The sequence below is a fragment of the Hetaerina americana genome, unplaced genomic scaffold (genome assembly GCF_022747635.1).
Source record: "Hetaerina americana unplaced genomic scaffold, ioHetAmer1.1.p SCAF_14, whole genome shotgun sequence".
Taxonomy (NCBI): domain Eukaryota; kingdom Metazoa; phylum Arthropoda; class Insecta; order Odonata; family Calopterygidae; genus Hetaerina; species Hetaerina americana.
This window is the reverse complement of record NW_027286514.1, coordinates 9,690,609-9,704,509: the sequence shown is the minus strand read 5'-3', so window position 1 is coordinate 9,704,509 and position 13,901 is coordinate 9,690,609. Positions and strand designations below refer to the sequence as shown.

The following is a 13,901-nucleotide window of genomic DNA, read 5'->3' as shown; positions in this document are numbered from 1 at the left end:
CTTGCTTTTCACGGTTGGGAATCCCCTTTCCATCAGCCGAGATTCCCCGGGAGCTTCGTATGCTGTCCAATGCGTCATTATCATTGATCCAGGGAATTCTAGTATACTTATCCCTGTGAGCGATTTATCCTCAACTCTTATTACGACTCGAGGAGCTTTCTACTCCAATTTTGCCTCCCATTCGTTCGATGTGTAATAGCTGCGTATTTTCCGTGCGGTGGCCCCTCAAGGCTTTACTGACCCTGCGATCACGGTACTCCAGCTCGTTGTATCGTATTTCTTCTCCTCTGTCTATTATTGACCCCTGTTTCGGTTTCGTCTTTTACCCAGGAGGGAGCCTGCCCAATGGCGTGGGGTAGTCACCTGAAAGTCATTATTTTGAATCATTTCTATGAAAACCGCCTCTTTAGTGTCCCATTGCTTTATTCAATTCTCGCCGAAGAAGCCATAACGCAGTAGCAGTAAAGTTGCCTTGATGTATCTTTGTTCTGGGCTATTCCAATTCTCTATAATCGTATATTATGGTTTTCCAAAGTCGCTCCATTTTCATTCGTTTGCTACATATTTACTTTGTCTTAGTTGTTTAGATGATATAAAATTTTCATATTGATAATGTCGTATAGAAAATTTTGGCATTTTCGGATAAATTTAATCGTGTTATTCAAACAACAATGGTTTCATTGAAATTACGTCTCGCAACTATTTCAGATTCGCGATGTGTATCCAACTTATTTAGTTAGTAGGGATATTTATGTATTTTTATTTCTGCACGCTTGGTTCCTCGTTCATTTTAATTAATGTATTTGATATAACTCATAATTATTAACTTAAGATTGTTTCGTAGTTTGAGTTGTCAACAGGAAAATGTACATATATCCTGGTAATGTGAGAGAACTTACACACCCGGCAAATTTCTTCCAAAGTTTTTCTATTTTCTGATACTTCGTTTTCTTCCAGCTTCAATAAAAGTCTTATTATTTCATTAATAGCATTTTAAATTTGGAAATTTATTCTTAGAAAAAATTTTCTCGTTCTATGTAAGGTCATTTATTTTATTTATGAGAAGGCAAAATTCCATTTTCACTGTAAACCTGAATTAACATTTCGTGTTAGATGTGTATGATTGAATGTTGAAACATAGAAGGACTCCTGTATGGAGGTAGCTGTATCCAAGTTGTGTGGTTTTCTGGATACGAGAACATTCTGAAAACCATAAGTAGCAAAGAGAAGGGGAATGACCATTAATGGGTGAATTTCTCATGTCGAGGGCCTTAACTCGACCTTTATGCATCCAACCGTCCTTGTGACGGGAATCTACGGTAGAAAGAATGATGGAGTGAATTTCGGTCGAGATACTGAGAAATATTGGCTGGACGTAGTCTGCATCTTTCAATAGTTTCACGAAAACCGTTGATATTCAGGGTAGCCAGCCGCCCTTCAATCGGTGAAAACTGGCAAGGGAAAAACCTTGAAAAAAATTATGGATCAACCTGAAAATGATCAGTAAAACCTTTAATGTTGCAGAATTTATCTTATTTTAAAGAAAAATATACATAGAGTAGACAAACAAGAAGGGAAAATGACTTATGTTTTTTATTTATTGATGCATTAATGTGAATTCTATCAATTTTTTAACAAGTGGCTTGAGATGTGATATACAATGGGCAAGAAGATAAAGAATTATGCGTCAAAGCTGTGTGCGTCGCAGGAGTATTTGTGCTGAGTACAGCGATACGAATATCCCATTCACCGATGCACTACGATTGGGTAGTACTTGTTAGTAACTTACTACTTCTGTTGTGAATTTCACGGTAGATAAGCACTCCGTGATAGAAATCAAAATTTCAGCTAACACGGTGTCTATCGATATCTTCAATATTATACTATGCCTTAGGGAAAACGCTTAACTATTTGCGCACGTAAGCTTATTAATGTCCGTTTGATTTAATGGGGGAGGAATCAGTTAACGGGAATCAAACCTCTTATCAAAAACCAAATACCATAAGGCCACCCTAACATGGCAGAATAATGAATGGTTAAATTATGTCATCACATTATTTTTTTAAAGAAGGCCAAATTTACTTTATTTTCATTCACATCGTAGTCTTTTTGCCATCTAAAAAATTGAACTTTTAAAGGGGGTGGGACCACGGTAGAAGTGCTGCGAAAACGATAAATTCGAGGTCCGTCTGCGAATAAAGGCGCCACGATTGCCATCAAAGCGCCAAGTATAACTCATTCCTCCGCATCGATGAGTGCACCACTGTAAAGCATTCAAAGAATATTCAGGGTGCAAAACGATTCAACCGCCCCCGGATTCTTTTGTTTTCCCTTAGATCGAGAATTTCTGGGTGTAATATTACGAAATATCATGTTTTCCAACTGAGTAGCTCTATTATTGGTCGATTATTGATGTTATAAAAACCCCGTCCAGCTCCAAATACTCGTTTTTTTCCTTTAACATCTCTTCCGACCGAGTATTTCCATTGAAGTGACATTTAAGCCCAATTCGTAAATGGGTCTCTAATTTGCATGCTATATATCGCTTGCATCTGCTTATTATTATTGTTATTCTGCGATTCAAAAGTGTATTTTGATGAACACTGGATAACTGTTACATAATTTTGAGCATCTCAAAAAATGAAGTCTATTAAAGTCCTAAGCCATGGCTAAACCAACAAAATCTCAATATATTTCATTACTATTAATGTTTTTCAAATTTATATAATTCTAATTTCCGTTCCATCCAAAATTACGATATTATTATATTTCAGTGTATTCCTTACCAAAACCAACATCCTCTCCTATTTTGACATCTTCAATCTTCGATAGTCTCCCAATGTCTTTTGTATCCACTTGTAATACCTTATATTGAATATCTCTGAATAACGGTATCACTTCCCGTAAAGTGCCTAGCATTTCCTCGTTGGTTTTCCTTTTTGCCATTTAATTTTCTCTGTTCTAACTCACACCCACTCCTCAAAAGCTTCTAGTCTACCCTTATCCTCTCTCTTCAGCAGCCAATTCTCGAAAACATGGAAAATTAATTTTGCTTTAGTTATGTTTTTTTCTTAACAAAATTGGAATTCGTGCTCCATAGCCGGACGTGGGAGGATTCGTTGAAAGTCATCTGGCTGGTGGCTTTGGCTGAGCAAAGAAAATTGCGTTTCCTCAACGGTCAGTTAAAATCAATAGCTCTCTAAATCCTTAAGTAAATGTAGACTCCATGGTGTGGTGCTAAAAAATTCCCTGAGATTTCCTCAGAAAAGTCAGAAATCAGGTGTACGTGAAAAAAGAATTAGTTTTAATTTTCACATTTTATCTGTTGTTATTTTGAACGTATTTATTCAGCATATAAATAATGTTTCACCTCCAGTTTGGTGGAAATATGAAAAATTGACCCATATTTTGACAGAATACTTTCCCGCTGAATTCTGACTGCGGTGGCAGAACCTTGGCAAACCTATTTTACTGATATGCCAGTTAGTCAAAGGCAATCCTGCTATTCTATATTGCATGACTGAGACCATGGCTGACTCAGATGGCCGTAAAATCATCGACAAATATACATATCCTGAAGGGAGTTCTGACTCGGGTCAACTCAAGGCTCGGCCGTGCGTTAGAACCTCGTCATCCCTTTCACTTCTCCTATGCTGGGAGGCCTACTGGGGGATGTACATATGTTGGAGAATGGACCCAGGGGTCATTATGTGTCGTCGGGCTGCAGGTTGCGGGAGCAGAGCGTGACGTGTACTGTTCCTTTGTCCGCATTCAGTCAGTGCTGTGGGTAACGTAGTACATTATTTTCCCCTCCGTCATACCCTGCAAATCCATCCTGGGTTTAGGTGTATGCTGTTGTGCAATCTGCCACATCACCACCATCATGGAGCGATGGGCTGAAATGAGGCCCAATTTCCGTTTTGTTTTTATTAATAAAATAGTGTTAATAAAAACCGGCGACAGTTAATTCCGAACCTTGCCTATTCTGGATCCGTGAAAAAGAGGATTCAAAGGTTTATGCGTTGTTTCGTTATTGATTCGTTTAAATAATCCTTTCTTTTCCTAGATTGGTTTTCATTACATCATTGTAATCGCCTCCAAATGAATTTCCTCTAAATGCTCTCTAGTCTTCCCAATTTGTTTTTCCCGGTTGCTCTCCGGCGAAAATAAGTACATTCCCTGATCGAGTTTTCATTTTGGCGTAAAAATGTTTCGGAGAAATTTCCGGTGCATAATGGATTTTCAGGTTTGTTACAGCAGGGTTTGATCAATTTTATAGTTTTTATGCAATTTAAATGACCATTCACTACAATCTATTAAATCCTCAGATAAATGAAACAAAATAAAACGGTGAAAACGGGCAGAGTGAGTGAGTATCTTCCACCAGGTTAAATTGGTAGTTTTTTCTAGGATCGAGTTTTTTATCGCGATAAACTTTTGGAAATTTACGTTAAAATTTCCGAATGAAAAAGTAATCACTTGTTTTAAATAACTCTGCGTTATTGTAGCGTGTCAAAAAGTCACTGTAAAGATTTATCTCAGCTTATCTATATTGTTTGATATGAAATTATCATATTTTTGCTGCAACGTCGATCAGCTAGTCGGAAATATTTTCACATAAAAAATTCAATGTATTTTATCGTCTTACATGGTGGTAAAAATGCTAAATGGATTCCAGTGGACATACTACGAGATCTCTGAAATCCAGCATTTTGAGAGAATTAGCGGAGATGGCTGGAAAAGGACACTTGTAGAAGCTTTTAAATAGAACTTTATTTCCCTCATATCCATTATATTATGCAGATATTGCTTGCCCTTTGTTGTGCGATGGAGAGATTTTTATAACATGGGTATAGGGAGAATCAAATTAGAAGCAGAAACATACACTTAATATTATGTATGCCTTCATAATGGTGAACAGAAAATATGGAAATTTCGAGGATCGAATGAGTACCATTTAGAGAAGTTAACACATTGTTTGTACGTGAGCGAGCGTTTGTATCTTTAACAAGGAAAGTTTTAAATGCCTCGGGATTGAAATCACAGTAAAATCAATAATTTTTAAAAGCAAATTTTATTCTGCACACTCTATGTGTGTTTTACCCATGGGGTTTTGTTCGTAGTGGAAATAAGAATTTGTTCCGACGGAATCTCGATACACAGCCATATCACCCGTTTTGAGTGACAATTTTTAAACTCCCTTGGAAATTTCTTATGCTGTATTGACAACGAATCGCTTATAAACATGAAATAATACCATTAACGTACTCATTCCAATACTGCATTAATCTTACCAAAGACGATTTTAGCTCGCCTCACTTGTAGTTCAATTATATAGCTCCTGCGTTGTACGCAGCCTGGCATTGCGCTAATGCTATTCAGGTTGCATCACTGCAACAACCCACGTTACATGCTGGAGCTAGGTGAATCTTAGTTTAGATTCCATCATGTTAGTGATAGTAGGCTATGCTGACCTAAGACTGACGTCAATTGAGGTTCTATACGGTGTGGACATTAGGGACAAGAGCGTTGCCTTGTTCCATTCGCTGAAGATTTGTAGAAGTGTGTTCAACGTGTCCATTAGCTTCTGTAATCTGGTCGCCGTCCGACACTGCGTCTTGCACATGTTGGCCTGCCATAAGTGGAATTGGAGGAAATAATGTATAATCTTTTTGTGTTTCAAATACGGTCACTTATTTTGTTTGGGATGCCAAGTTTCTCTGCGGGTGGCAATACTTACGTAAAACTAAGAAACGTGCAAAGAAAAATGACCCAGTTGCGAATTTGGTGAAATGTTGCAGTTTCCTCACCAATGGTCATCAGAGACGGAACACTTCGCCTACTCGAGGTTTTTGAGGCGCTTCCAAAACGACTCTCTCGGGACTGTAGCTTGGCATTCGCCGAGGAAGATAATCCGCCGCGATGGACAAGCAGCGGACGCTATGTAGATTAGAGTTGATATTTCTGAGTACATTTACTCATTAGAGTCACTATTTCATAGACTTCATTTTCCTAGCTGCTACTTTATGTCTCTTTTTTCTACAATTTTTCTTAATATTTTTCTAAAAATTATCATCATATTTTATAATATTGAGATTTTCCTTGGCTATTTAATGATGAGACAATATATTTTATTATATCTCGTACATGTTTGACTAAAATACCAACATTTTAATCCTCTTTGATGTCCCCTCTGTGATTATATATATATATATATATATATATATATATATATATATATATATATATCCACATACACATAATTGTTTGACAGTCTTACGGATGTGAATCATAATGCATGTGAAGTTAACACTAGCGAACAGAAACAAAAATATAGTTAAATGATAAGAAACTCACGCGTTTAGGAACTATCGGTGGCACAAGCCATCTTTCTCAAGGAAGATAATAAAGGAATACACACACACACACACACACATATATATATATATATATATATATATATATATATATATATATATATACATATATATATATATATATATATACACACACATATATATATATATATATATATATATATATATATAAGTGATATGAGACATCATTAAAACAATATTAGCTTTCTTTTAATCATGATATTTTATCAAGTGATCCTTCGTGGTACGTTTAAAATTGTTTATAGGTAACGTTTCCATAGAGACACATAAAAGATTTTGAGTACTTGTTATTCCCGATATTTTCTTGAAGATGTTACACAATTGTTACGCTGAATATATTAAATTAATTACAATGGCATACATACCGAAAAACTGTTCTCGCATACCAACACGATTGGCACCTCTACATTGAGTTTTAAGTCATGCGAGGAAAAAAAACTCAATTCCCTATTTCCTATTGTATCTCACTTTTTTCCTCTTACCCTGACATGAAATGGCAACCCAATTGACTGCGCTGCATTCATACTTCATGCGCTTGTGTGAGCGAAGAGCAGCGAGTCATCCCCGACATCCCGGCTACCGATTCTGGTGCTACGCGGAGATAATCCCGCCATTAACCTCGGACTCCGACCGCCTTGACCGCGCTCGTAAAACCTCGTTGATCGACGCGATGCTTCAATTAGCGAGTTCGTGCTCTGTGTGCGAGCTGATTATTTCAATTTCGAAGAAAAAATAAATCCGGAAAATGGAAGTAAGAAGACAATAGTAATCTAAAATTGGTGCCTTCGATTTTAATTATTTTAATGCATAGCTTTTGTTGAGGCGAATGGTTCTGTATCTCATAACTGTCTTTAGAAATGGAATTATTTTTCACAGTGTTTATAGAGATTTCTTTTCCTTCTTACTCATTTTTGACTTTTAAAATATCAACTTAAAATGAAATGCTTTCCGTGATATCTTTAGAGGGCATTCTCCCGAAGGACTGTATTCATCATCTTCTCTGTAAAATCTCCCCAAAAGAGGCGCCGATCCGCATATTCATCTTTCCTAGCTCAAATATTCATTTCCTTTGAGTTGAAGTAGATTGTTGTTTTGCTCCTGAATAACGCTCGTTCGAGCGTCAATGCTCACCTCCCACATGGCCTGTCCAAACAAATTTGCCGTATTTTCGCTATTTGACAGCCTTTGCACTGCCATTCTCCTGCCCGAATTTTGGATGCGTGAGATCCTATTCCTTATATCATAGATGTAAGATCTTTGCCTTATTCAAGTGTCATCTCTCATTATGTTAAACTAAATAAGATCATTAATGAAAATCTTGATTCACGCAATGAAAAAATTTGTCATTTAATCATCTTATATATATATATATATTATAAGCCTATATATACGTAATATTTATTCGTGGGTGACAGTAGTTTAATGTACATAATTCCCAACCCCCCTTGTATTTTTTATGCTTTCAGAAATTTTGCATATGGTTTGATATTATTATTTAAACCATTTAAACCTAACAATAATATCAGCTTGAAGCTAAAAACCCTGTTAAAGGTTTCTAGAGAAAATAAACCTAATAATAAATAAGAATACTTCATTTGTCCGGATCCAGATTGGGGATTTCAACCTTCCGGCGCCCAAGGTATTATATTATTATTAACGAAAGATTATCATATGGGATCATGCAAGCAGTAAATGTAATCATCGGTTTCCCTAAGGGAATCGCCCCGTTTAAACTTCTGGTTTTCGGCATTTGCTAATAAAAACCTAGATTACTGGGGAGTGAACTACATTTCTTGGGATATTATGAAAAAAAACAAAGTCCGTGAATTTCATAAGCCCTATACGTTCATAGGTTGGTTATGATGGGATTAGTAGTACTAGTCAGTGAGTGCGTTTAGCACAGGTGACTTAATTTCTGTAAGAGAATAGTGGTGCTTTGTTTTGAAAAAAGTACTTCACGTAATGATGTTTGTTAGGTACACCTCCAGGGAAAGAATTTTGTAACATCTGTGACTGACATGTTAAAATATTGGGAGCTTCATTGAAATAAATCAATAAGTACAACGATGAGATAATTGCTGAAATCGGCTGAAACGATAGGTGGCCTGACACAGAATAATTTCCGATGAGCTAATACTTAATTAGAGGCAGAATTTGTCAGTAACCTCTTGGCACATACAACCAAACTATGAAAGCTGAACGCTTTAAATTTTAATCGTTTTAAATGCATATTTTCATTTGATTAAAAATATTGTCGAATGACTCCTCAATAAAATAACCCGCACCCATTAACACTGAAACACCCGTGTAAAAGTTATCTTTTTTGTGTGTGGTTTTCCGTGTAATCACTTTAAATAATTAATTTAATTTGAGCATGAATGTGAGCAAAAATAAATGAATCAAAACATTCAAAAATACGGGTAGATTGTCTCTTATAACTCGAACTCAGTTATGCGACAAAAGGAGCTCATTCTTGAGTTCACCTCGCAGGACCAGTTTAAGGTTTACCTGAAACAAGGCGTTGTTCGAGGGGTTAGCAGAAGGGATGATTGCTCCCTCCGGGCGTGTCTATTAAATGACCAAAACTTTCACATGATTCGCTCTCGTAATTCCCCACTTTATCCCGCAAAGAGGGAAAAAGTTTATCCGAACTGGTCCGATGAAATAAAACTGCCTGAGAATGTTTCACCATTGGTTAACATTGAATTCCTCTCTAAGGTCGTAAAAATGCAAATTGTGCTGAGCTCAGTTCCTAAATTCCTCATGGAATCAGATTTCATTGTGGTTCATCGGTAATCACGTTTTGTGGTCAATTATAATTATTTTTCAGATCCTTTTTTTGAAATATGATGATGATGCAATGCATAAATAACAACTTTTTAACATTCATAAAAAATTGACCATTTCCCAATTTTTATTAGCTTCGGCGATCTATTAGATGAGAGAGAGGTGTATACCAATTCAATGCAAATGGGCTATGCATGTAGTTTTTGTCTTCTTACGTGATTAATAATAATAGGATGAATTTTCCTACAATTAACTGCAAAGCATCGAGTGAAGGTGAATGGACATGAACTAAATCCGCATTCCCCTTTTATTGGAAATTAGAAATTTAAATCCAGTTTTAGTCGACGGACTTTTTTCACTCGTGAATCTTTACTCTTCTTTACCCTTTTATCTTCAGAGCAAATTATTCCCGCATCTAACGTTAATAGCACATTAAATTTTCCTGATTCCAACACGGGTGAAAGTTTATTCGAAATGAATTTTCACGATTTATTTTTTTCCACATTAAATCGTATTGCATTGAGTGGTTTTTATTTTAATTAAAAGAGGAGATAATGTTTTATCAAATTTCGCTCAATTATTAAAACTGTCGCAGCGGACGAAAAATCATTGATATACGTGTGTTCCTAATGGGACACCTTTTGATAGTTCATTGTGAGAGAGTTTCATAGTAAGGTTCATGTTGCAAGACCAATTACCTGCCCTTAATGGTATGTACAATTCTAGTGATCTCGTCGCAACATATGTTTGCGCGGCATTTTATTTTCCATGATTTCCATTCTCTGCCGTATTGATGAAAAGTGTTAAATTAGAGTTATTTTCAATTCACAACTGATGCCGTGTAAATACGTTTTCTCATTTTTTCAGCGTGAGAGACTGGATGTCATGTTATAGTAGTTGTTGTACAAGACGAAACTGTAAGCATCAGGTGACGAATTACTTCCCTATGCGCGATCAATAAATTATGAAGAAATGGTTACTGTCGATGCCGCGCAATGATTTACAGTCGGTCTATTGTCAAGCCAGTGACTAGACGATTGATTACATCGGCTCTCTCCGTGGAGATGATTGCCGTTCGCTCTCTTGAGCACCACGGATAGTCACCGTGGCTGCTGCGGGGCAAAGAGAAGCGAGGCGGACATCATATCCTCGAGACAGCTAGCGTTTTTCCCATCCCATATTCTATCCGCAAATGTGGAAATCGAGGCCTTGAACTGCAACAAGACCCCTTCGCGTTCTTACTGGCAGGGGCTCCGAGGAACTGGATTGTGAAAATTGGTGATTGGCATTTCTTCATGTTGATGTATTGGTACATCTGTCCCATTTTCGACGTTGATAATTCTTTATTTCAACTTCGGCTAACTGTAATTGTATAAGTATTTTCCAGAGTGGGTAGTGCACTGAATTTACTCAATAACACTCGATGTAATTTATCTATGGGACACCTTCGTAAGTTAAACTTGACGTTGTTTGAGTCAAATGAATGAAAGAGCAGCGGATGTGACGCTGTGGAAAAATAATTAATGATTGAGTTTTGGTAATTTTTTCCAACAAAGTAGTATATAATTAAGTTATATGTATGGAGAATAAATACGAAGGTTCCGGTATCGGAGGCATTTCTCATGCAGTTTTCCTTTTGATGCATAGTGAATTATTTCAAATTGTGCCTCATGAAAATATTTGTAAACAATTGAAAGAAAAATTAATCTTAAATAAGCGAAAATTTTTCTGAAATAAATTTGTCAAATAAATACGCATGTTAAAGTATTATTATTTATTTTTCTAAAATGATTTTTCGTTACAACGACAGTTTTTGTTACTTCCCTCTATAAAAGCCTCCGGCATCCTTTTATATTTTCTGTCTTTTCATCTTTTTATGCGTCCTCTTTCCTTCGGTCATGGTCTCAATGAATTTTTATCATGGTACTCAATTATTTCAAACTGCTTCAGGTTTCGTGAAACAAAAGAAACACTGCCTATAATTTGGTCTCCGAAAATGCATGTTCTCACGGGGTTTGGTCGATTATTACGAATTAAATTGCTTATAAGATTAATCTTTTGGAGGCAGTTGTAGTCGCTTATTGATCCATAAATAAATTTTATTAGCTGAGAGAGGGTCTTGCCTGATGTAAACCTTTGTCGCAAGCTGAAATTTTCTCCTCGAGCTCGTATGAGGTTCCAAGCCCTGCCAGCAGACAGGCCACTCGTTTTAAAACCTGCTTCGGTGCGTATTTTGCTTTCAGCAAGGCATAGTCTTTTAGCACGAATTAATTGCTGTTTTTTTTAATTTTATCTTTTGAAATGGAAATCTTAGTTTCATGAAATATCGTCTCAATAAAATTAACTAAATTTTCACGAATTTTTGTCGAAAAGAAAAGTCACTTCAGTTTGAATCCTTTCGTGTTCTACCGTACAAATTTGTCATGGCGAGTTTCTCTTTAAAAAACTCTCATTCGTGGTTAATGTTCTAATTACCAACAGGAATAACATTCGGAGCGTGCAAATGAAGTTCGCTTCCATGATCACCTATTGAGTGGCTCCCAATTAGGTGTCCTTGCCATGAGGCTTTCGACTCGGAGATGAGATACCGAAGTCACATAAAGGATAACTAGCTGTTGGGACAAGTGTCCCCCGAGAAGCTTAAACGTGGCACTAATAGTCTCATTTAAGAATGACATTTCACGTGCTAATTACTCGGGTAGTAACATACTTTTGAGGCACATTTTCCCTGAAGGGGAGAAAAAATGAAAAATATAATGGGCCCCTTTTGATTCGAAAAATTATTTCACTAGTGCGTTTCATTATTTCACATAATGCGGAAATCAGTATTTAATGCTGTCATCATCACTGGTAAAAAGCCTATCAAAGGTGAGGGTTGGATGTTTAGAGCAGTTATTAATATTATACGTGACTAAGCAACGTCTAACGTTACTAGGTAACTCTTGGACATAATCTTTGTTGGCCTACATATTTCTTTCTTCATTTCGTCATGCCTTCTACATATCGTCATTCCGTCGTAAAAACTGTTTTTCCGTTCCTCCATCCTACCTACCTAGTATTTTTCGATTTTTACGCTATTTAACGATATGGACGGTATTAAATTGAATTTTTCTCAATAAGGAAACCAAATTTAATGCCAATTACGTAGCATGTGAGCATTAAAAGTGAGTATAACCTCCTTAAAGTTATAAATTGTTAATAGTAGGAAAATATTAATATAAAGGCGCAAAGTATAAAAAAAACTCAAAATGACAAGAGATTTTTAACCTAATTTTAGTTTGCACACTCAACGTTCTCTCGAACCATGGACACCTGAATTTCTTTGTCAAAAGGCTATTAATAAAGTTTTAAGAATGCATTTCCCATCATTGCTGTGAAGGCGCTTCTTTCGTGATGAAATTCCGGCCTTTGTGCCATTATTTATTACCGCAGTTAATGTGACCGAAAATGGAAAAATTATTAGATTTATGACAGTCACATTTTGCTAAAACAATTGCGATTAACTTTGTAATTGGTAAAAATGACATTGAGCACTTGAATGGAACTAATCATATCGAGAACATGGAACCAACCGGGAATTCAATCATAAAGTTAATGAGATAAAATATATTCATGTGACCTCGGGAAGGTTATTCTTCGCGTTCGCAAAGTATTTTACTCAAGAATTTCCGAAACGAATCAGAGCTTTGGAAAATAAAATAGTCAAATCATACACTCGAGCGGTTTATTCTTTCTTCGCGATTAGGAGAAAGTGGAAAAAAGTGACCAAAACTTAAGGAATAACGAAAGAAATGAATGAAACATTGACTTAATTTATACAATAATGGAGGTGAAAAAAAACCAATCAACCTTGGAGCTGCTAAGTAACACCCTATCTATTCCAGGCGGGGCGGTTTCTCCGTTTTCCAGATACATTTACATTTTGAATCAATCCAATATAAGTTAATGAGAACCTCTTAAAAAACTCGTTCGGGAATAACTGAAGTGTGTCGGAAATTACAATTCGCAGATGAAATTTTAAAGAATATCGAAAGTAATAAGAAAGAGAGAACTCGACGGAGCGAAAGGGTGAGGGGACGTAAGCACAATGAAAATCACTCCTCAAACCTCGACGACGAAATTTTCCCTTCCTCCCTCCCCGTGTTGACGCGTGGAGGCCAACCGAGGTCCTCAAGGGGTCACGCCGCTTACCTTTTCACCTTTTGGAGTGTAAGGGCTCTGGTGTTGGAACTGGCGAGGGCTCTCGCGGTCGTCTTAGGGCTTCGCTGGGAGGTGGTCAGGGCTGACGACGAGGTCTGGATGGTGTGAGCTCGGTCGTGGAGTGCAGAAGGAGTAAGAGGGCAGACGTTGCTGACGAGTTCGCTGTAGGACACCGCACCTCGCATACCAGACCCGCTTATATAGCACGCCGAAAAGTTGCGCCCGTTTCCCGCCTATCCCTACTCCCTCCCCCCTTTCCTCCCGCCCCTCCTCTCCTCCGCGGCCAACGCTCAGGCGCGCACCCCTGGACCCCTCCCCTCCACCCTCCCCGCCCTCATCCTCCCCTCCGCTGCATCCCCTTCCCCCACTCACACCACTCCTTTTCGCGCCCTCATCCCTCCGCTCCTTCCCTTCCCATTCCCACGGCAGTCCCCTGCAGTTCCTCTCCTCCCCTAACGCCCTGATTCCTCTTTCCTCCCCACCACCGCGAGCGCCGATATACAGTCACTACGTCGC

General features: G+C 37.5%; 1 protein-coding gene across 1 annotated transcript in view; it reads right to left on the bottom strand.

The window, feature by feature from the left end:
• The window catches only part of Proc (Proctolin), a 104,834-nt gene extending 91,257 nt beyond the window's left edge, over nucleotides 1-13,577 (bottom strand). Inside the window, exon 1 of the mRNA XM_071583486.1 lies at nucleotides 13,377-13,577. Within this exon, the coding sequence (XP_071439587.1) occupies nucleotides 13,377-13,570 (194 nt within the window). The 5' untranslated portion in view covers nucleotides 13,571-13,577. The remainder of the gene's footprint in view (nucleotides 1-13,376) is intronic.
• Between the last annotated feature and the right edge of the window lie 324 nt (nucleotides 13,578-13,901).